General features: G+C 35.8%; 1 protein-coding gene across 2 annotated transcripts; it reads right to left on the bottom strand.

Moving 5' to 3' along the window:
* Window positions 1-702: 702 nt before the first annotated feature.
* Window positions 703-15,279, bottom strand: Ccdc181 (coiled-coil domain containing 181). 2 transcript variants are annotated; one of them, XM_076872962.2, is made up of 5 exons: window positions 15,163-15,279; window positions 12,861-13,805; window positions 9,511-9,657; window positions 2,406-2,560; window positions 703-976 (listed from the first exon to the last, which is right to left on the bottom strand). In XM_076872962.2, exons 1-5 carry the CDS (start codon window positions 15,277-15,279, stop codon window positions 814-816), a joined length of 1,527 nt encoding a protein of 508 aa, XP_076729077.1. In that variant the 3' UTR covers window positions 703-813. The 2 variants fall into 2 exon arrangements, with proteins under 2 accessions (XP_076729077.1, XP_076729078.1); XM_076872963.2 differs by having other exon boundaries at window positions 2,406-2,557.
* Between the last annotated feature and the right edge of the window lie 10,144 nt (window positions 15,280-25,423).

Genomic DNA, 25,423 nt, shown 5'->3' with positions numbered 1-25,423 from the left:
CTTTCTCACCAGTATGAAATAAGATGGATTAGAATGTATCGGTGCACTCCCAGGGTAGAGTTGCTGGACTGAAGGGTATGAAGCAATCCCGATTTGTCTACAGGCTGTATAGCGGGAATGAGTTGGCCAGCAACGCCATCAGAATCACACTCCTGTATACATAAAATAAGCTACTCAGAAAGTCAAGAGTTATATCTTTCCTCTCATGTGGAAAATGGAGAGAAAAAAGCAAAAAAAAAAAAAAAAATTATCATGAAAACAGAAAAGAGACCAGCAGAACAGAAGACAGTTTTGGAGGAGGGAGGAAAGGAGGAATAGGAGAGGCTGAAGAGAATGAAATTGATCAAATTATGTTCATGTACAAATATGTCACAATGAATCCCACTATTATAATGCATAATTATAATACATTATGTCATAATACACCAACAAAATATTTTTTTAAAAAAGAAGTTACTTCTCCTGCCTGAGATGTTCTGTTGCAAATTTGTGAACAATAGTAAGAATTAATGAAATATGTCCATTTCTTGTGTTCTTTCTAGGTAGAAGAAAGGTTAATCATTTAGATGTAGGAAAACATGAAGTTCATATGTTATTTGTTTCACAGACTAAGAGATGGCACAACACCTTTCAACACTGTAGAGAAGTTTATTTTGTTTTAATGTTACAAAAAACATATACTTATTGTCAACATCACCAAAAGATAAATACCATTTCCATAATTTAGAGTATTACCAAACACAAGAGCCATAAAAAATAATATCCAAAATTTTTATGACAGCAGCTGCCAAATGAAGTATTTAATAGAAACCTTCAGCTGTAAGGATCTGTAAACCGAAAAGTTTTGGCATCTGGCATGTTATAAAAGTGGTTCTGTAGCTGTTTAGAACGTCTTGCTTCTAGTCGGAGCTGTCTAGTTCTCTCCTTCATAGTTTCTTGCTCTGCTATTTTTTCTATGCGTTTCCTTCTTAGCCATCTATAGAAAAAAGGCAAGATCAGATTTGGTAATCATCGCCTTAATTCACTTTTCACATTATAAGGTTAGGAAAGTAATTATCACATTGAAATAATGTTACAACACAAACTATTATTAAGAGAAAAAAATTCAGGCTTATACCTGAAATTCAAGAAGGCATAGTTAATTAATGAAGTCTGCCTTTGATGAAACTGCCAACAAGATTGGCTGTTAGTAATAAACAATGTTTTACAAGTGCTGTAAGTCCTACCCTTTTTAGGAATATTGCTTTCTAAGCAAAAAACTTTATTAGATCCCAAGGAACTTGTTCTTTGCACTTAGCTATATTCTAAAATGTTACTTAGATTAGAAATACTACTAGCATGATTCAGAAACACTGCCTCACTTTTCTTGATAGGGAAATTATTCAGCTCTTGCTGTTCAATGCATAAAATAAGTTCTTCCTTAGACTGGAAAAATAAGCCTAAGCATGAACACATCAAAACAGGTTAAGGCCTGTAATCCCAGAGGCAGGAGGATCGAGAGTTCAAAGGCAGCCTCAACAACTTAGCAAGGCCCTAAGCAACTCAGTAAGATCCTGTCTAAATAAAGTACAAAATAGGGCTGGGGATATGGGGATGTGACTCACTGTAAGAGAAGTTTATTTATTCCAGTGGTGGAATTACCCCCAAGTTAAATCTCCAGTACCCCCCACAAAAACAAAAACAAAAAAACAGGTTAAGGAAGAGTCTGCATCCTAAATAATCTAGTCAATAAAATAAATCTAGTGCTTTGGTACTTAAAATCAAAACAATTACATACACATACAGCTGGTATATAAGTGTGTATGTGGCGTGTGAGCAAGCATATACATTTATACATACATATGGTTCTTTTCAGATACAAATCTAAACAACTAAACTATTAGAATAAAATGGACTTAAGAAAAAAATCATAGTTTTCTATGAACCTGAATTGGATATGAGTTGAACAGGTTACCTCTAAGTCATTCATGTATCGATTTGGGAAAAAATTGTTAGAGTTGGATATTAGATAAGATCATTAATAAAATAAGCAAACTGTACAATAGTACATTCACTGTGACTTAGTAATTTACGATTACATGTAGAGAAAAATATAGAATTCTAAAACTAACAGTCATTTCTGTGTGAGGAATGTAAATAGCTTCTATTTTCTCAATGCACATTTACTGTTTCTTTTATAATAAAAGATTATAAAAGAGGGAAAAAAGAAGAATGAAACTTCAAATAAGTGGATTCAATACTTACTAGTCCCCATTTTTCCCAAGGCTTGCTAGCAAAATTAAGAAGCTGGGTCTGTATTCTCAGAATTAATAAGGTAATGCAGTTTTACCCAGATAACTAGAAAGAAATTAGGTTAGCCTGAAAAAAGAAAAAAAAAAAATAATAAAGCTGTGCCTTGAACTTACTGTTTAAAAGCTCTTTCACGGCCTTCTGTTCCTTTAAGGAAGAATAAGCATTCCTCTTGTTTTCTTAGTTCTTCTGTCTTCCTTTCTTTCATCTGCTCTTCATGTTTTTTCTTAAGCCACAATCGAAAAGCTTCTTGTGGATCTCTGCTTTCCTGCTGATTAGAAAACAGGGTTTAGTTAATTTAGAGAAACCAAAACTACTTTCTGAGTCCTCATCTATGGGACCCTACAAGAATACATTGCCTGGTCATCCATTTTTCCTAACAGTGTCAACCTTATTACCTGCATTCCAAGTATGCAGACCACATCACCCTTGAATTAGCAGTGCGGATTGCCCTTCTGAAGGAAATTCAACCCCGAACTCACTTGCCATCTGTTTTCTTTCAAAAGTCTTATTGAGAGGATTAGGGATATAGTTCATTGGTAGACAACTTACCTGGCATCTGTAAGCTCCTAAATTGTGTCCCAGAACAAAAAACAAAAGTTAAACCCACACACACACAAGGATTATTGATTAAAAGTTTGATTTTTCAAAATTGATCCCTCTGTCAAAATAATTTTGCACAGAGACATAAACATACAACAAAGAACTGAAGAAAGGCTGGGCATAGGCAGTGAATGGAATTAAGGTGTAAGGAGCTGTTATCAAAGGAGCTCAATAGAAAACTAGTTTATGCTATATGATCCAACACTGGTGCCATCTGCCATCCCCCCCCCTTTTTTTTTTAACTCTCAAACTTTTTTGAAGTTTTAAAAATATCTGTCAGAGTGTACTTAACTGGTAAGTCCATCTTCGAAACTATAATTACTATCATGGAGGACCAGCATCAGGATATTAGATTCAGAGAATTTTCCAAAGTAGAAAAAGCTCTTATTTAGGGGGAAAAAAGGGAGAGGAAAGGAACATATTTGGAACTCTCTACCCTTGGAGAAAAAATGACTTATGTGGATGTCTAGCTAAAATATAAAAGGAAAGGATACACTCATTTAATGCTTGTCTCAAATAGGAGATGTGTGACAAAGAAGACCTTTTCCTCCATCTCACCTTTTCTCTTATTTGTAATCAACATTGGCAAGTATGTGCCCATCTAATTTGTAAGACTTACGTAATTCAGATCTTGGATGCACAAACAAACTTTAGGGAGAGGACATCTGGATCTAAAGGATGACTACTGAACACCTGGAAGGTTGGGAATAAATGGAGAGGAAATCATGGATCAAAAGAGTCAAGGATTAAGGAATGGAGAGGAATGATGGGCACCCATGTTCTTTCATTTACTTGACAGATATTTATAAAATATTTACTATATGGCAGGCATATAAGTATGGAGTTTCATGAACAAAAACAAGATTCCCCCTCTTATACAGTCTGTCTGCTCTGTATACTACAGTAGCCACTTGTCACATGAGGCCATTTAAATTATATTTAAAGTTCATACCAAGTGTGGTGGCATACATCCATAGCCTTTTCATAGAAAAATTCTTTGCCAACTTGTCTATTAGTAGTGTTGATCCTTTTCTTTTGATATTTAGGAACTCTTTATACATTACATCAACTAGTTCTTTGAGAAATTAGCTGTATTTTTTCCTTTTTATGCAATGCATAATTATTGATTTTATGATAAGATTCATAAAGTAAGAAAAAAAAAACAGAATATTTTTTTTCAAAAATCATTTACAGCATAACACAAAACTTATAATCTAATCTTTGGGCAAATTTTATTGGTTCTACTTTCAAAGTATATCCTAAATTTCGCTACCCTAATCTATGCCATTATTTTCTATTGACTAATTTTGCTTTTAATAATTGGTTTCCCTTTTTGTACTTTGCCTCTCTACCTTACCCAATCTGTTTTCCACATAGCAGCCAGAATTATCCTTCTGAAATGTGGAATAGATTGTGTCATGGATGCTCAGAAATCTCTAATGGCTTCTCATCTCAAAATCAAAGCTCCCACCATGCCCTACAAGGTTGTACTTTACCGGACATAGGCTACTTCTCTTGACTCGATCTGCTCTTCAGCCACTTTGCTATAGCTTCACTTTGATTCCTTTGCTATTTATTGAACATACCAAACACAACCCCTTCTCAGATTCTTTGCTCTTACTGTTAACACTAGTTGAAATATTTTTTTCCAGATACCCCAAAACTTTCCCCCTCTCTCTTTCTCTATAAATACACCATCCTTTCTCTTTACTTTCCCCTTTATCATGCCCCCCCCCTCTCTCTCATACTTTTCTGGGGAATCTGATATATCTATCATCCAATCAATCATTGATTTTTTTTCTCTTCATATAGAATAATATGGACCAAGAGAACTTTATAAAATGATGGGCATGTTCTGTATCTGGGTTGTCCAAATACAGTAGCCTCTAGCCACATGTGGCTGTTAAGCACTCAAATATAGTCAGTGTGACTAAGGTACTGAATTTTAGATTTTTCTGTTTTATAAATAGGGTCTTTCTGCAATGTTAAAAAATGGGAGTGATTAAGTAAATTGTGATCTATGCACATAATAGAAGATTTGAAAACTTCCATCTACATACACATCAGTGGATAGAATTTGGGTTTATATCCACATATCACATATGTTTATATATATATGAATGATAATACTCCTGAGAAGAAGCACAAAACATTGCTAATTCTGGTTACTACTGGAAAGGGGGAATTTATTAGCTGGGGAAGCCAGGAGAAAGAATTCTTGGTACATTTTAACTTTTGAATTACATTGTATTGTTTGTATTATCTATTTAAAAAGCACCAACTATTTTAAAAATGTTGCTTCTAAGGGATTTTCAAAAGTTTTCATTTAAAATAATGGGAATGATAACCTCAGATTAAACAAAAAAGGGGTATAAAATGGCACAAAAATCCCAAGCCCCTCATCTTCCTGAAAGGAAATCTGAATCTCCTTTTCACTACATTAAAATTTACACTTTAAAAAAATCTTTAAAATTATTGATAGACTTTCACTTTATTATTTTTTTTATATGTGGTGCTGAGAATCAAACCCAGAGCCTCACACATGCTAGGCAACAGCTCCACCACTGAGCCACAACCCCAGCCTAATATTTACACTTTTAAAATGTAAAGAAAATTAAATCACAACTAAAAAGTCTTATCATCAAAATTATATATAAGGTAATAGCAAATAACTTTCTATATTGGGGGAACTAGAAGATAAATATATTAGAAATATGAAAGCAAAGAATTATAAAGATTAAATATGAATAATAAAAATAATTACTAATGGATAAACTGATTAAGAAATAAAAACAAAAGACCATAGAATCTGAAATTTCTACATCCAGCCATGAATGGAGTTAACATATCAGATTCCTTTCCACCTTAATCAGCTATAAAACCAGACAAAATATATGCAGCAGCTGTGATTATTGACAGAAATAAAAATACATGCTACAGCCTCATGTTCATCTGACTTTTTTACTCTCCTGACCACATTATAGGAAGAGAGAAATGGCATAGAGCAGTTAATGGTCTCATGGGCTCATGAAACAGAGATGGGAACTTGGGGCTTTTAGAACAGTTGAATTTCTAGGTCAGGGCATCAGGAAAAAAGGAGTCATGAAGAGGAGAGCTCAAAAAGACTATTATGGGGGTTTCTTCTTGGTTCAAGTGATGAAGATACTAGAAGTTATGATGGAGTAAGTGCTCATAGAGAGTATGTGTGTATATATACCCCACACATACAATGTATATATTACTGATCAAAGGAAACAAATTTCATTGCAGGAAAGATATTTTTAGCTATTCCTCCAAAAAATATTTTTAGCTACTTTTCCTAAAATGGCACCCAGAATCTTTCTTTCATCTGATATAGAAAAGGTCATTCTACATACAATATGCTGGAAATACATTCTGGAAACTATGACTCACATTATACATAATGCCCCTCAGCAGTAATAAACAAAATGCACTTATCACAATGTTTTAATAAGCCAAATTAATCAACTACCAAAGCTTCAGCAGGGAGGAAGTTCACTAAAATACTTCAGAAATCTCATTAACGTCAGTTTTTTAGATAGACATGCAAATGTATCAAAAAATTTTAAATATAGTAATTGCAAAGGAAAATATATAACCATGATGAAATTCTTACATAAAATTATTTGAAATAAACTGTTTGATATAGCCCATGTTTTCAGAAACTGATACTCAAGGTTATGATTTCTGTTAACAAAGAGTACAAAAAAGAATCCTAAAGTATAAATTGATTTTTTTACAAATACCTAATACAAATTCTACTAGGCTGAATATTATGAGGCCTGAAGGTCCATCCTCCTGGAAACAGTCAGCAGTACAGTCACAGCTGTATTTTCCTCAATTAGTGATTGGGAAACACAAGTGCCTCTCGTCTTCTATACTCGTAACCATTACAGCAATGTGCTGTATTTATTTATTTATATGGGCGCTGACAATCCAAACTCAGGGCCTCACACATGCCAGACAAGCACTTTACCACTGAGCCACAACCCCAGCCCCACCACAGATTTTATTGTCTTATGACTTTCTCCTCTGCCCTTTTTACCCATGCCTATAGCCACATTTTCATCCCCACAAACTATCCCATTTCTGAAATTACTAGTCTCTCCACTTGTATCTTCAGTCTCAACATCTCTCCTGATCACTACAAAATCTTCTCTATTTAATCTACAATATATTCACTTGAATTTTTTGTATGTACATCAAACTCAACAATTTAAAAACTAAAATGATAATTTCCCCAAATTAGTATCTCCTACCAAACTGCTTAGAAAAAAAATGTAGTGTCTTAGTATAACTTCTCCTTCTCCCCCAAACATATTATTTAATCAATTACCAAGTTCCTTCAATTAATACATTAAAACATACCTCAAATGCCTTTCTCTCTACTGCTATAACCTTAACCCAGTTGCCATCATTTCTCACCAACACAAGCACACCTGTTTTTTTTGTTGTTGTTGTTGTTGTTGAACCAACAACATATGAATGTTTATTTCATTCTTACTGAAGTTTTGAGGTACAAAGGTATAGTAAAGTGTTTTATAGGAAAGCAAAATTAGGGCTAATTTTTCAAAGGCAACCCTTCTTGACTCTATTAAGTACTCAATACATCAAAGGGTGTTTAATAAATGGCTATATCAAGTGCATTTATAATATTCTTTTGAGAGATTACTATAAGCCATTCTCATAGGCCACAAAGAAATAAAAGGACTATGTACAGCCTGTGGGAAACAAGCAGGGACCTGAAGAGGGGGGTGCATTCCCAGGGGAGGGTGTCCTGTAAGGGGATGGAAACAATCTGGTGAGACTCCACGAAAGAGCATAACAAATAAGTCTGTGGTAATATCCCTGGGTAATCAGGCCCACAACTCTGTGGCCATGGGTCAAAGAAGGCCTCATATCCCTGTGGGTTCTGGGAGGTGGCTCCATCATGCCTGGAGGGGGTGTCCCTTGGCCCATAGGTGGGGAAGGACCCATCAGGACCCCTTCTACAGGACGTTCCAAATCAACCTGTGTTACTGCTGAGCCACCTCTCCTCTCCAGTTCCTTCACTTGGTTCTCTCCTTACAATCATCTAGTCATGATGGATTATTAACTCAGTCTTTAGCCCCTCTCTCTCTCCTTCTGAGATAACTAGAGTATGGAACTGAAAGTTCCAATCCCTAATCATGGCTTAGTTTTTCTCTCACCAGCCCCATCCAGGAACCAACAAGTTACCTCATTAGAACAAAAGATACTTCTATTACTCGGGATAATTTCTAGGGGATTAAGAGTTCCCTGTCAGGAACCAGAGTCAAAGATCAAATATCAGAATAAAAGACACACCTAGCACCCCTACTGCTCATGAAATTACAAGGGTTTTAGGAGCTCTGGGCCAAAAACCATATATTGGTAGACACCAATATATCTATAATTATTTTTATTTCACAAACATGCAAATCCATACTCAGATAGAAGTATGTATATTATTATTTGATGGCCAAAAGATGGTATGGTAAACATTCACTCTCACATACTGTTGGGGGGAGTATAAATTGAATAACAATTTGAAGTTAATTTACATAGCTAACCAAAAATTTCACTCTGAACATTCAAAAGTTATCAATTCTACTCTTAAAAAACTCTCCTACAGATTACAGATATTTTCCAATAGAACGTACATTTTTACTGGAGCACTATTAACGGCATAATATTGGAACCTACCTAAACATTGACAAATGGGGAATGGTTTAATAAATTTAAGAGTGGAATACTATGTATCTCTTTGAAAAAAAGAGATCTAAATGTAATGGCCTAGAAAGATATTCATGATGAAGTGAAAATAAACTGCATTAATAAAATTTTGGTCAAGTAAATAAATAAATACAAATAAGATATGGGTTTGCATCACACTGTCAAAAATAGTTATCACTGTGAGATGAATCTGGAAGAGCTGAAAAATGAATTTTCAATTTTTACCTTTTATTTTTTTATTTTAAAGTAGTAAAGATATGGGTTTTTTTGTTTTAACTTTCTCTTGGGTTTTTTGTTTAAAATTTTTACGATTTAAATATTTCAGTGTCTCTAACTTGCTAGTTTTTACATAATATTTCTATATGTCTACTTGTCTGAGTGAAAGAGAATTTATCTATGTTTCATTAGAACAGCAAAGCTATACTATCTTTAAAAAATGAATAGGTAGTTTTCTGTTTTTCTGTGCTATGAACATTTCTATTTGTTGGTTGGTTGTTTGCTTGAGATGCTAGGGATTGAACCCAGGCCTCACAAGCCACTCAAGTGCTCTACCACTGAGCAATACCCCTAGCCAATTTATTTTCATCTTGGAAAAGGTCTTGCTGAGTTGCCCAGATTGACCTCAAACTTGTGGTCCTTCTGCTCAGCCTCCCAAATAGCTGGGATTACTGGTATGTGAAACTGCACCCAACTATGAAAGTTTGAAAAAATAGGAATAATTTGATTTTGTTTCTTAGAACCTAACTATAAAGTCATCTCATGCTCCATCTTTTGTAGACCTTGCACTATTCTTCCATGTCTTCCATGGGTCCTTAGTCTCACATTCAGACTCGCTTCTTGTAAACAAGATTGGTTTTCACTTACTCTACTGTTCATGTCTTCAATTTGCTTTGCTCGCTGAATTCTCCTCATTTCTAGAACTTGCTCTCTTTTCTTTTGCAACCATGCTTTAAATACCATGTCATTCTCTTTTTTCTTTTCTTTCTCTTCTTCTAGTTTCCGTTGTTCTTCCTAGTAGAAAGTATGTGAAAATACATTAATAAAAAATTAATAAAATTGTATGAGTTATCATAGTGGAGAGATATATATTTTGAGATCTAAACTCAGGATTCTCTGCCCCTGAAAGGATCCCTCTAAAAATTCCACCTTCTTAAAAAACAGGATCTCAAATTTTTTAGTGGGAAAAATGAAGAAATTTCACTTTAGATAAGTTAAGCTGTAAAGCCTATAATTATAATAATAGAGATACAAAACAAAGATGATGTTTAGGAGTACTTTGGATAGCTCTTCTATACAATTTTTCAACAAATTGCAGTTATGCAAAAGGAAAAACCACACTCTAGAAGCAATATAAATGTCTTAATTTATATATTTTATATATAATTATGTGGGTATATGTTAATATGTAATACATATTAATGTTTACAGTTTATAATGTTCTACATTATTGTTAAATGTATTACTTGTGATGAATAGTATTGTGATTATGAAAGGAAATGCCATAATCATTTAGAGAAGATACCAGTAAAAAAATAAGACATGACATGCTCTCTAGATCTTGCTTTAAAAATACTTTAACCAAGGAAAGAGGAGGAGATGAATTAAATATGCCAAAATCGCAATGTTTTTTGAATCTGGGTGATGAAGATAAAGAGTTAATAGTGCATGAATAGGTGTTTAAAACTTTTTTATTAAAATGTTTAAAAACGTTTTTCAGGTAGTTTATGTTCATAAAGTAACAATTTTTGCCATCAGACAAATATTTAGACACTGGGTTAATGATTAAGAACGAAGTAAATTTTTTATGTGAATTATTCAGTTGATGTTATAAAAAATGAGTTATTTAAATTTGAAGGGAGATGCTGAAATCAGTTGTGTAGAGCTATAAAACAGCAACCAAGAGCAAAACAGCAGAGCACAGAAGAAACAGCTCCACAGGGAGTCAGGCCTAGGTAATAGTTTTGTAATTCACAGCACTGGCTTGGGCAAGGTGCTGAACTTCAGCCTCCTTAGGATTGTCTATCAAATGGAGCTGCATCAACAAGTTCTTACGTCCTCTCCAGTTCTAAAATTTTATCACTTAAACAAACTGAATTATTCAAGTCCATGATTAAATCATCTTTAAATAATAGAATCCAATGTGTTTTCCTTATGTTTTGTCAAAATAGCAAACTCTTCTAATTCCTTTTGATTGAATAAAAGAAATGCAGTAAAGCAAAAATCTGACTACACGACATCAAATATCTTTGGAAATATCTATATCCTATTTTCTGGGCCCTAACATAGCCTACATAACGTAAAGTGTTAATTTATTAAAGATTAAATTTTAAATTTGTTCAGACACTTCCTTCCCCCTGCTAAAAAAAAAAAAAAAAAAATGCACTTTGGATCCCCACATGGATACATAGAATATAACAGGATTATCTCTCCAAAGGGCACATTTAGGTACACTACACAGAAGGGATCAGCTAATGCCACTGCCAAGGGGGACACTGAAATGAAGCTCTCAGGTTAGAAAAACAGAGCACAGCAGCTCCAACCCAGCAAACACTGGGCATAAGAAAAGCAATGCTTTCTCCTGAAACCAACTAAAGATGTTTAAAAGCCTTAGCAAAGCACTTAAATACCAGGTCTTCAATAAAGGGAAATTTAGTTAAGAGAACTAAGATGAAAAGAGAACTATGTATCACATAAGCAGGTGAAAGCTTACCATCAGGTCATTGGTGAAAACCCCCACGACTTTATAAAAAATTCGCACCCATAGATGTGTTTGTGTATAGCAAACACATAATTCAGTCCTTTTCAACAAATTCTTCTGTATTGTCATGAAGTTCTGATACTTTCAAGTATGTTTATACCCAAATCATATAAACTGGGTTTGACTGTTGAGTTCAGATTTTAGTAGCCAAGTGAGTAAAGCTCTGTAAACATATACCCTTGCGTATTCCTGCCCCAGTCACACATTCTGACAACTGCATTTTCACTTTTTTTCTGCTAAAATGAATTCCTGATTTAAATGTCAGAAATTTCCATGATAATTTCCCACATGAAGTTGAAAACACACCATTTCTCAATGGTCACCAGAGAACTAGGATTCTGATTCCAACTTGCTGCTAAAAAGTTGAGTGACTTTGATAAAGTACAGTTTCTTTTTAATCTGTAAAATGATCAGTAAGGTCCCTCCTCATTGTAAAATTCTGTCAGGCTATGATTTTGTTGAGTTTGGAATTTACTGTGGGATCATTAGGTATCCCAATAACAAAGAATTGGGGGACTAAAACAATTTAAAGAAAATTCACCAGTTTAAGCACCTGGAATTTTCAATTATAAAATATACAGATTTTCATTTAACACTTAACTGTTTTATGATACTTATGAGAAAGGATCAAGGTAATCACAGTGCTTGTTTCAAAAATATTTTTCAAATATTTTTATTATTCAAATATTATTATTCAATTATTAAAAATATTATTCAAATATTTTTCAAATATTTAATTTAGGATTCCACATGGCATTTTGAAGTTATTTTATGCTCTACTGTTTTCCCTTTTTCTTTTTCAATGTTTGGAATCAAACCCAGGGCTATTGTGCATGTGGGCAAGCACTGTACCATGGAGCTACACCCTCCAACTCAGGCTTTCTTCTTAACTGAAAACCGAAATTGAGGGTTGTAGGCATTGAAGATAGACAAAACTCACACACATAAGAGAATTACAATCCAGGTCCACCTATTGTGTACTAAACCCCAACATCTTTGTGCTTTCATTTTTCCATCTGACATTTGATTTTACTATATTTCATATCAAGATTATTTTTAGCAGTCACTTAATTTCTCTTAGTCTCACCTTTAAAATCAAAAGATTGAAAGGAGTCATCATTGAGGTCTCCTCTGGCTCAAATACAGATGATTCTACTGTGTTTTATTCTTTTTTTTTTTGAATTTTTTAATATTTATTTTTTAGTTTTCGGTGGACACAACATCTTTATTTGTATGTGGTGCTGAGGATCAAACCCAGCGCTGCGCGCATGCCGGGCAAATGCACCACCGCTTGAACCATATCCCCAGCCCCTGTGTTTTATTCTTAACACTTAACAATTAAAAAATAAAGTAAGCAAAATCTCCAATACTTTGAACAATAATTTCAATTCTTGTTGCATTTATAAAACATAGAAATATACTCTATGTTCAATATAATTCCCACTTGTATTTTTACCTCTTTTTTTAGCCTTTCTCTCCTTTGTTCTAGCTGTCTTTGGAGTTCTTTCTGTCGAGGGGAAAGACAATATGTTGAGGTCACTGGAGATGTATTTGCAGACTGTGTCCGGTGATGAGATTTTCCGTTTCCTTTACTTCTGTCTGAGTTAGGAGCAAAGTTTTGACAAGTCCTAGGGTTGGGTGGTGGCTGAGGGACAAACGCCAATGGCTCTCCTGTTGAGTGAGTGACAGCATGAATCTTTGCTGCAGGCTCTTCTTTCTTGACACTATTGATAGAGGAATTGGGAGATCTGAGTAACAACTGCTGGGGTTCATTGTCTGTACTACTAGCATTATTAATGGGGGGCAAAAAACCCTGACTCTCAATGTCTTGTAAATTCAGAAGTTCAAACTTCCCATCTCTCTCTACCAGTATCTTCCTATCTTTGTTCTCTTCACAGCTTCCATCAGTAAGTGATAGTAGCACACTTTCTGATCCTAACTCATTGGAAATATATAACTGTGAGAGTTTTCCACACATATTTTCATTTTCAAAATAATTTTTGTACAGATCATTGTCTTCTAGTGGAGGAACTTCCAAATCAACTAACTTGTCCTTAAACTTAAGTTTTCTCTCCCTTTTATAGTTCACAGGTTCTTGATTCTGCAGAATCTTGTTAGCTTGTATAATTTTCTCCATTATGTATCTCCTTACTTCCTCATCCTCTTCCTCCTCCAGGTCTTTCTGGCTTTCTAGTTTGGAATCCTGGAAAGAGTTTTCACTATCTGAATCTGATATAGGGTCCAATGGCTGAATACTTGGGACAGAAATGAAATCATTTCTTCTTGGTGAAACCTCATCCTTCAAGGATTTGTCAGGATCAGAAAGCTGTTTCATGAGTTCTACTTCTGTTTCACTCTCTTTTGATTCCTCATTAGCATTTTCTTCTTTCTTGCAAACCATCTAAAAAAAGGATATGAGGTTCTATTTTTTATAAAACTGTTCATTTATTATGTGGACAATTCAAAATAGATTTTTCTCTATTTGTGAATTTTATGAATAGGAATATGTAAGGGCTTCTTATTCATATTTCACTGACAATTCTATCACCCTGTGCTCTGGATCTCACACCATTCCAGTCAGGAGAACTTAGTTCAACCTTACCACTCTGGGTATCTTTACCTCTACTGGTTCTGACTATTCTTCTGTTCAAATTCATAAAACTCCCTTTGAAAACCATCTTAGGAAAATCTTCACTTTTGATTTTGTTGCCTTTTGAAAATAGTATCTACCCTATTTGTCTTCTCCATCACTAAGAAAGCAAAATGGAACCAAGAAAAGTTTGTAATATCTGCTGTTTTCATTTTCTCATGTTCTTTTCCTTAATCCCCTTAAATCAGGGTTCTTCTCTAAATACTCTGATCTTTATCCTTCTAAAATCACCTATTCATATCCCAGTCTCAGCTCTTCTCCTCATTACTTCCCACTTACTCTCACATGAACACACACACAAATACTATATAAAATACACACACTGTATATTTATAAAGAGAAAGAACCTACATGATCCAGGAACTGGTTTATTTTCCTGAATTTTCCTTCTTCATCTCTGATAAATAGTATATGACCACATTTAATGGATCTCTTTTGCCTTGAAGTATCTAATGGCCAGTCTTTTTGACCCTTTACTTTTTTCTGTATTTTCCTTCTTCTAACAGCTAATTCAGTCTTTTTTTTTTTTTTGAGAATTTTAATATTTATTTTTTAGTTATTGGCAGACACAACATCTTTGTTTGTATGTGGTGCTGAGGATCGAACCCGGGCTGCACGCATGCCAGGCGAGCGCGCTACTGCTTGAGCCACATCCCCAGCCCCCTAATTCAGTCTTAAAGTTTCAAATGTTAGCTTAAATATTATATTTTAAGGGATTTCTTTTATTTTTCATTGGCATTAGAAATATAACCCCACAACTTCACTCCTGAAAGTAGGAATTTGACATGCTAAGCAAATGGAAATTGTATGTTCTTAATTTCAAAGCAGTAAATCATGATTTTGTTATTTAATAATGTAAATTATAACTTTATAATTATTATTTTAAGTATTATTTAATCCCTGTTACCTCGTTGTTCCATGCCTTAGAATGTAACATTTAAACTATGCCTCAATTTTCTCATCTGTATGACAGGACTAATTTTATTTGTCCGAGTATATCAAAAACTTTTTGTGAGGTTTAGATGAGCTAATATGTCAAAATCTTCAAGAATCACAAAGCACTTTGTTAATGTAATTATTATGAATATTGTTGGCAATTTATACATACGTCTATTACGTTGGTATCACTTTTTTCTTTTTCATTAATTAGCCATTCCAGGTCCTTTTCAAAGTCATCTTCATATTCTCCACTGTCTTTTGAATCAGTATCTTTATTTTCATTCATTTTCTGTTTGTTAAAGAATAAATGCTATAAGATTTTTAAAAGATAAGGTGTATGTAAATCTACTTTAGAGGTATAATATGGTATGGAGATTAATACTGAAGGTAAGCTAATTAAGACATATAAACACCTAACATAGAATGTCAAAATAAACATATTTGCATATACCCTAATGAGGGACTTGAAATGGCAAGACATTTCTATATGTGAACATTCCTAGCAACCTTACGATTTTTGAAACACTAATCTAGAAGGAGGTTTAAAAAGGTAGATGAGACGACTGAGGATTAGAAAAGGATTTCCACATCCCCTGCCAATCATTAAAACACCATCCAGGTCACAGCAAATGATTTTTGTTTGTTTGACCCATTTGCATTTGCTCATGTTCAAATAAAAATGAGTACATCAATTTCCATCCTTTTTTTTTAGATGTAGATGGACACAATACCTTTATTTTTTTGTGGTGCTGAGGATCACACCCAGTGCCTCACATGTGCAAGGTAAGCGTTCCACCACTGAGCTACAGCCCCAGCCCTCAGAGCTTTCTAATAAGTATCAACTAATTCTTACTAATGGTGAATGTTGATTCATAGAAGTATAAAATATATTCTATATAAAATACATTTTTCATTAAAAAACTTTCATACCTCGTACTATCAAGAAGACAGTAACAGTAAATAGGACTATCAGATAATATTAAATATAAAATTATTATTCAACTTAACTGTTCAACTAGAGAATTATTATTATTTCTAAAGTATTAGTTGTACTATAATTCCTTCCAGATATTTACTTCTTTTCAACTAAAAATACAAAATGGACTTTCTTAAAGAATTCAAAAGTAAGGCTTCCATAATTTGTAAATCAGATGTTCAGGGCAATAATATTTTGACCTGGAGAAACCCATCAATATTCAGAGTAAGTTTATTTAAGACTTCCTAGCTGCAAGACCAGCTAAATCCCTTAAGCTGTGTCTACCTACCTACTAATTTAAAAAGGGCACTATGAATGATGTAGAATAAAGTAAAACTCATAATCTGAAATTTTAAAAAAAGTAGTGTTTTTCACAGTCACAGTGCCTTGGGATAATCAGCTCCTCTCCAGATGAGGTATCTAAAGTTTATTAAGATGTTTAAGTGACATTACTTTTAGGTCAAAACTTCTTTGGGACTCCTTAGTGCTTTCCCTCATTTGTATAATAAACCTAGTTCTGAACTCAAAAGCAGTTTCCTGAAAACTTGGGGAGTTGTGCTTTATTATTTACAAAGAATCCTGTCCATGTGAAAACTCAGGTTTAAACTAAAACAGAAATGGTATAATTAATAAAAATACAATGATTATAAGTCAAACATATTAGGTGTTATTAAATTCTACTATTGTAACTTAAAGGGGGAAAGCATACATAGGTGAAGCAACTGAGAAATAACTGTAGCTGTATGAAATCTGAAATGTAATCCTATTTCTGTAACTCCAAAAAAATTCACAGCCGGTTCCTCAGTAAACAAAGGACACAAACCATAAACCTTTGTTGCCAAGTCCCTTAGTTTTTTGTTTGTTTGTTTGTTTTAATAAATGCACCACAGGATATTCAACCCCTAGGATTCTTTTAATCTCCACGCCCCGATACTGTCCATATGGTACGCCGTCAGCATGCCAAACAGAGACACATCTTAGGCAACCCAACTACCTGACACTTTGTTCCTTCTGGATCTCGGCCACATTTAGATTTCAGCATTTATCAACAATAGAATCTATGTAAGTGACTTAGCCTACATTCTCTTACAGGGAAATGCAGGAAGAGACTGAAATCAACCCTCCTCCCGAGTGTCGGACAGACCCCGCGCGGTGAGGAGCCTGAGCCTCGGAGTTGAGTGACAGTCGGGGACTGGGACAGTCAGAGCCGTCACGAATTCACCGACTGCGGTCTTACCTCGAAGCCTGCTAAGCACGCTTGTTGAAAAGCTAAGGACTGAGAGAACGTCAAAGCGGAAGCCTTTAATGCAGAATAAATAAGTGCGGGAGCACCATACAAACAGCCCTTGGGCAGGGGTCCCCAGCTCCCGCGCCGGGACGCCTCCGGCCCTCCGCGCTGCACGGCCGAGGGGCGGGTCTCCAGAGCGGCCCGGAGCCAGCATGGCGGGCGCCTGCCTCCCAGGGACGAAGCTGGCACTTCTCGCGGTCGGAACCTGGCCGTACAGCGGTGCGAAAAAGCTCCGGGGGTCCCCGAGGCCCCCGCAGAAGCCGTCCCGCTGCACTGACGCCCGCCCGCCTGGCGTCTGTCCCGCCGCCGCGGACCCGTCCCGCACCGTGCCCCACTCCTCGCCCTCCAGCCCCCTCCTGCCTGTGTGAGGCGCAGCGGCTGGGGTCACAGAGGTGGCCGCGGGAGTTCTCGCCTCCTGCTTCTGAGCTCTGATAGCGAGGCCAAAGGGACTCCAGCACCGGCTCCCGCGACGGCCAGGAGGGGATGCCATGGCAACGGCGCGTCTCCGCGTCCTGCATCCGGGCCTCTCTGACGCCGCGGTGCGGGAGGCCCGCGCAGGCGCAGACGGCATCCAGTCCCCCCCCAGCCCCAGGTGCGCGTCCCAGCGTACACAAAGGACCAGCCCGCGGCCGTTTCCTAGGAGACTGCAGTCCCGCATTGCGCCCGGAATTTCCGCGCTAGTCGCTGCGGGCTGAATGTCAGCGTCTGGGCCGTGAAATTTCCCTCGCGTAATAACCCGCCAGGTAATTTATAAGGACGCCTTCTCGAAGTACGTTTCCGTGTGTCATTTGCTTCACCGTTGATCTCAAAAAGCAGTTTCGTTTTTCACTGATTTTTGACCCTCATTTTTTTTTTCTGAATCAAAACAAAATTTTATTTACCCAAGACGTTTTACAAAGGAAATAGGATTTTTGTTCCAGTTCAAGTTTATCAGAATGGTCAACTACAATTTTCTCAAATCCTCCTTTAACGTCTTTATGTATAAAAAGGAAGCAAGGCGAATTTGAGATTGTGGTGACAAATGACAGGATTTTAGGACCTATCCATTCCCAGAGACATAAGAACTGAAAGTGAAGAAGTGAATTTCCTCAATACATCTAGAAAGTTCCGATTATTTTAAAATTGTTCATTAATAGAATATCCATCACTGGGTATGACGGAAAGCACCCTTTCTCCAAAGAGGAGCAACATAAAATTGAATTTTTTGGTATTCTCCAAATTACAGAGTAAACTAAGTTCAAGGAAAAAAAAATTTGAGGTTGAAATGGATCACAATTTTTTTTTTTTTTTAGTTGTAGTTGGACACAATATCTTTTCTTCACTTTTTTTTTTTTTTTTTTTTTTTTTAATTTTCAGTTGTAGTTGGACACATACCTTTATTTTTTTATTTATTTTTATGTGGTGCTGAGGATCGAACCCAGGGACTGGCCCGTGCAAGGGGATCACTCTACCGCTGAGCCACAACCCCAGCCCTGGATTACAATATTGAATGCACTTGCTGTTGTATAATTATTGAAGCCAATGTTTCTAACTGCTTCAGAACCCAGGCCAAACACTTGAAAAAGAAAAAAGAAAAAAAAAAAAGATTATTGTTAAAAGTTGAAAAATTTTTTTGTCTTGGTTCCTTTAGTGAATGTGGAGTTACTACCAAAGCTAGAATTAGATCCTAGGCTTCAAAATCCTAGTTTAATATTTTTCCTTTGACTCCTCACCTCAGATTTGTAGATGTTTATATAAATATTAATTGGATAAAGCAGCATTGTTTTTAATAATCAAAAAGTGGAAACAATCTGATATTCATCAAATGAAAAATGGATTAAATAAATGTGATATATCCATTTGTCACATTCACAGCGCAGTTGTGCCAGGGCAGTGGGGTAGATTGCTGGAAAGGCCAAACAAAGTGCTCAGAGATGGCATGCAACATAGGATTAATTGGAGAAAGTTTACAAGAGATCAGTGACTGACCCAAGAAGTGTTCAGTGGTGACAAACTAAGCAGCCTCTTATCCCTTAGAGTTTCACCAAGTAGTGCTTTGTGTCTCTCAGGAACTTTTTCCAGTGGCAGCAGGCTGAACAAGTAATTGTATCCTCTCCACAGTGTCTTGGGTTCTTCACTCATCACCTGAGGGTTTTGTATGTCAGATTGCAGAAGCAGTGACATCATGAACATTAGCTTGCTCACTTTGCTTGTCTGAGCATGTTGGAGCACTTGTCCTGGAAAACATGCAAGGAAGTAGCTTTCTATGGATAACACTTAACTTGCCCTAGTTCCCAGCGTCCCTCAAGATGATTTGTATCTGGACTTTCTGACACAGACTTTCTCTTGTGCTCTTAACTTGGCTAGGATTTTGGCAACAAAAATGGGTCATTCAGGGACATGGTGTTTTACTGTTCCCTTTTCTTTAGGGGCAGTACACCAGTAAATAGGAGTGAAAAAGAAGAGGATTCTGTGAAGATGGTGAAGTCGATAGCACCTATCTCCTCACCTAGAAGTGGTCATAGTAGCAGAATCTCTCTCCTGTGACTATTCTGGAACTCTGAAGTCTACTAACAGCTTGCAACCTCTAAGGGAATGAAGTACTGATAGTACAATATGGATGAACCTCAATAACAAATATGATGTTATATGAAAGGAGTGAGTCAGAAAGGACCACATATTGTATAATTCCCTTTATATAAAATATCTTGAATAGGCAAATTCTATAGAGACAGAAAATAGATAAGTGATTGCTTTGGGCTGAAGCAGGGGAGTTGTTGGAGGGAAATGGGTGGATGATTACTAGAAGGTGAATTGAATGGCATATGAATTATGTGTCAACCAAAAAGATCTTATAAAAAATTAATGAAGAGTAGACCAATAATAACATGGGAATTGAAAATATAAAAAAATTAGTTTTCCAAAACTGATTAACATACAGTTTCTATTTCCTATGTTTAACTTGTGAAATATTTTTTAATTTCTAAGTCTAGTTTCCCAATCTTCAAAATAGAGTATTTTTCTTTAGTATTGTGTTTAGCTCAAGAGCTCATGCATGATGTATACAAAATTCTCACCAAATGGTGACTATTTTCACCAAATAGCTTTCCAAAAGATTATTAAAAAATTTATCACTGTCCTTGGAAAAGTGGATCATTCATTCTACTAAGCTACATGTTTCCTAAAAATAGAGACTTGTTTTAGGCATTTCTGTACACTTAGCAGTATAGGCATCTAAGTGTCTAAAGCATATTATTTAGTTCACATGGCTACTAAATTAATAGAGTTAATGAATTTTAAAATTAATAAACTATTTTTATGTGAAAAAGTGAATTATTCTAATTTTCCTGAATTTCCTCCTAATACTTTATCAAGAGAGTGGAAGTTATGGAAGGAGTTAGCATTTTTATGGTTAGAGAGAAGAGAAATTTTTTAAATGGGGCATTTTGGAAAGTGCAGAATTTTGGTAAATGAGGATGATCAGAGGTATCATGAAAGATTTATGTGAAGTGATGATGGATGTATGCTAATGACACACTGAAATTTTAGAATTCATCAAGTCAAGATACCCATCTCTCTATAGACATTTGATGTCATTTGATGTCCTCTCCTTGTCCCCTTTAGCATGAGAGCCCTGAGACTGCTCAAGGGAAGAAAATTAAGGAAATGTAAGAACAAGGTGATTTAGGAAAAACCACACACATGAAGAAAAGAAAGTTGCTTGCTATTCAGGGTCTTTCATTTAGACTGGCTTTATGATTTTTAAAGTCAATAAATGGCAGTTTCAGTTATAGGCAGTAGAAATGCATTTGAAATTTATGATTCATCAAAGACTGGTATTTTACAAATATAAAATCAGTGTTTATGTAAATAGCACTATACATTTTTCCTTCTATTGTTTAATACTAGTTATACTCTAAAATTGGAATGTATATAATTTAAAATAAGATCCCAGAAGTGGACACTGCCCCAATTTTCTGCATTGTTCATTCATTTTAGAAACAAATAATTGTACAATATGAGGAAGAGTAGTGAAAAGTTAAGCAGCTCTTTTAAAAAGTGTTTTTAGTGCCTTTACTTAGAAAGCCAATATTGAACTGAGTTAACAACAACAAAAAAAAGTTGAATTGAGAAGACATAGCCATACATGTCTCCTATAAAACTATTCCAGATAATATATTTTACATAAACCATTCAGATTCAGCAGTCAAAATTTAAGTAACTTAGCAAATAATTGTTAAGCACTTACATGCTGGACACTATTCTATACACTTGGAATACATCAGTGAATTCATCTATCCCTTGCAAATCAGTTACCTTAACTACCCAGAATCCAATTGTAAAAAAAAATGTGCAAAAGATTTGAAAACAGTGGTATTTAAAAACTTATGAGGGTCTGGGGTTGTGTGTGTGGCTTAGAGTGTGTGGCTTAGTGGTAGAGCGCTCGTCTAGCATGTGTGAGGCACTGGGTTTGATCCTCAGCACTACATAAATAAGTAAACAAAGTAAAGGTATTGTGTCTATCTACAACTTAATTAAAAATAAAAAAAAGCTAATGAGTCTTTCATACTCCTTTGGCTTAGTTTTTTCTTATTAGCTTAAATCTCTGCCCAGAAATTGGAATGTGATAATTGGAAAGAAAGGGAACTAAAAGAGATGAGAGGTTTGAATTTGTCATTCAAATATCTGAATTTTGCACCTATACTTTCTACCTTTGATGCTTATTCATTTACAGATCACAGGGCTTTACAACTGTGATGTATTAGAAACTGATACATTAACACTGAGATAGGTTATGAATTTAAAAAGTTGTTCAGTAATACAGGGAATATTATTTTTAAAAAGCCCAAACAAAAGTAATTAGGGTAGTTAGAGTGTAATCATTTTTATGTGTTCAGTAGATTTGTTCAGCACTTTTTTCATGTGCTCAGCTGTTCTGCACTATGCCCAGATCCTAGTTTAAAGGGATTTTTTGCTGTGGGGCTCTAGCTTACTCTGTAAGTGATCAGTGGGTAATAGAAGAATTTAATGGAAAGACACTAGCATGGAAAATAAACCAAATGAGTTTAGCCTTTCAATAAGCCACAATCATAATTTGCTTTTGAAATTGTTGATTATGATGTTACTTTACCTGATAATTACTCTTTGAAAATATCTACCCATCTAGCTGAACACAAATAAGTACTATCTGTTCAGCCATCCTGCAGGTCTAGCTTTTTTCAGTGCAGAATAACAGCAAAAGTTACCCTTTCTTGTTATCCATACATAAGCATTAAACATTAAAGGCAAAAAATAATTAAAGAGGGAAGCTAAACTACCAGGACTCCACAGAAGGTATACAAATAGTATTTATGACTAACAAGGAGATCAACCCTGTCTTCTGTTCCTGTGCTGTGCAAAGAATACCTGACTCAGGTACATCTAACAAATGTTCTTTAGTTGGTTCTATTGCTATAAAAATGCTTTTAAATTAATAGTCCCTATATATTTATATTCACCTGTATTCTTTACTGTTAATAACATTATGGAATGAAAGTACATTTTGATTTATTGAATGAAAGTACATTTTAATTTATTGACAGCTATCCACAGTTATAAAATTGCATATGTTTAAATATATACTTAGTATATTCCCAAAGGGATTTGAGACTACTTGTAATAATATCCTAGGTAAAACAAGCCTGTTGTTGGTCACTTAAGACAATTTTCCACCAGGGACACTTTCTCTGACATATGGTCTCTTCACTAGTTTAACCCAAGATAGTGGCAAAGCTTTCCAGGTAGCTGTTTCTCAGTGAGTGCTGATCAACAATTCAAGGCCCATGCTTGACAACGCTCTCAAGACTTGGGAAGTTGGTCCTCTAGGTTTCTGGCATCAGGAACAGAATGGTGATGGTGATGCATGCAGTTTGGAATATTAAAAACAAACAGACAAAAGGAGCTGAGGAGGTGGAAGATGGAACTATATCATATAATTGAGCAAAATTAAGGGGTTCAAATATTTAAGAATTAGTTTTTATTATATTTCAGTATTGGGAGCAGAAGGATGAATTTTCTTAGCTATGAATTTTTACCCCGAAAAGGTAAGATTTTTCTTTGGCAAATGGCTCTTGCCCCGTTTGATTCATTTATTTAAAGGAAGACAATGTGGTAATAAGCGAATTCGGAGGGTAATTTGGATGGCATGTACTGGCAACTGAAGACATTTAGAACGTCACTGAGAGCCACTGACCACCTTTCCAATATCTGACATTCACCCTAGGGCTCAATGTGGGTTTCTTTTTTCTTTTTTTTCTTTTGAGGAGTTGCAGACAGCAGAGAGCACACAGGCCGGCTAGCCGCTCCAGGGCCCTTAAGTCCCCACTGGGCAGCCAGCGGGGACGCTACCGCGCAGGCGCGGGGCGTTGCACCTGCTCCTGGGCGGCCGCCCCGCGGAGCGCAGGGTCTGCAGCGCCGCCTTGGGGTTTGTGCCGCTTCTCACTCCACTCCTACAACCAGGACCCCATCGTGTCTCCTGTCTGCCGCCTGCCCACCATAGTAGGTGAGCTGGTCCGCACACCCTCTGACCACTGCTCTTCCCGCCTGGCGTTCTTCCTCGCTCGAGCTTTTTCCTGAGCGGGATCTACTGCCCGCACCCAGCTCTCTCCCCACTGCGGACTTGTTGGCGGGACGCGGGTGGAAGTGACTATCAGCTTCCACAGTAGAGAAGGGATCAGAATCTTGGCTTTTCTGCTTCACAGGTGTGTGATCTTGGGTAGGTTAAATTTTCTAGGTCACCGTGAAATATGGGCACATTCTAGAATGTTAATTTAGCAGCATGGAACCTGTCCTATTTTTGTTTCCATTGCTATAAGTCACAAAGTCCTTCCTCATAGACACAGCCAATTACAATGGCAATTCAACTAGCAATTTTAGGTATCTATAAAATTAATCTGTCCACAGCTGCCAGATCTTTCTTTATTCCTTGCTACCTATTATATATTACCCACACTCTCGCCCTGCATTTTATGACCTCATACCTTTACAATTATGGGCCTTTTCCCATAACACTTCCCCACCTTTTCCTAATTTGTTAAAATCCTACTCAGTGTGCATGGCAAGCTTAAATTCCACCTCCTTCAGGAACCACTTTTGATGTTGTCAGTGCCCTTGCTCTCTTCCTGACCCAAGCCTTTTCATTATTATGGTACCTGTCAGATTATCTTGGATTGCAGTCTTGTACTTGTTATTCTTTCTACATATCATTTCCAGTCACACATTTCAAGTTCTGTGGAGGCAGGAACCATGACTTTTTCATCTTTGTATTAACATAAGTGCTTCAAAATACGAATAAAAAAGAAGGGAGGTGGGTTTAAAAGCTTATGATTTACATTTTGATTGCAACTAAACTTGAGAGTGCAGTTCTGAAATTAGCTAAAAACTAACTGTAAACAAAGTAAAGGGAAATGAGTTCACTTCCCAATCTCCTACTCAGTGCCTGTGGTGACAGTGATTTCAAATGTGTTCTCTCATTTCCTCACAACAATCCTGAAGTATCATCTCACTTACATATGAGGAAACTTGAGGATAAAAACAATGACTTTCCTAACATGTCAAACCTAATATTTTCCTAATTGCAAACCTAATATTTTAAATCCTTCTGACAGCATTATTTACTGAAGTTAAGCAGAGGAATTATTACAATTTCCTTTTCAGGAATCAAAGATGATGTCCACAAATATCCTTCCTGAAGTATAACATGCTAAACAAATGTAAAATGTTAATTGTAGGAAAGAGGTTATAAATCAAACACATAGCTATCTATTTCTATCATTCAAACATAGTACCTTGAATAAAGCATCTGGTGGACTAGAGATCAGTGATAGACATTTTAATGTTCCATGATGTTCTTTTTAAATAACTGCAGATAGCTGAATTCATCAAATGCCATTTATATAATTCAGTATTCACATAGCACCCAATGTGTTTTGCAACAAAGGACAAAAACAAGATATGGTCCCTGCTCAGAAGGTTCATAATCTGAAAGACAATAAGATACTGAGGATGTATCTATAGGAACAGAAAACAGTGTTTTAAAAGTTTTTGTTTTTGGCACAATAGTTTTCCAGTCTTCAGTGATAATCAATGAAATCCCTTCAGTGGGTTTTAGAATAGGATATTAAACAAAAGTACTCTTTTGTGAGTACT

This window comes from Callospermophilus lateralis, chromosome 13 (assembly GCF_048772815.1).
Source record: "Callospermophilus lateralis isolate mCalLat2 chromosome 13, mCalLat2.hap1, whole genome shotgun sequence".
Taxonomy (NCBI): Eukaryota; Metazoa; Chordata; class Mammalia; order Rodentia; family Sciuridae; genus Callospermophilus; species Callospermophilus lateralis.
Note: the sequence above shows the minus strand (reverse complement) of the source record. Positions and strands in the feature narration are given on the sequence as shown.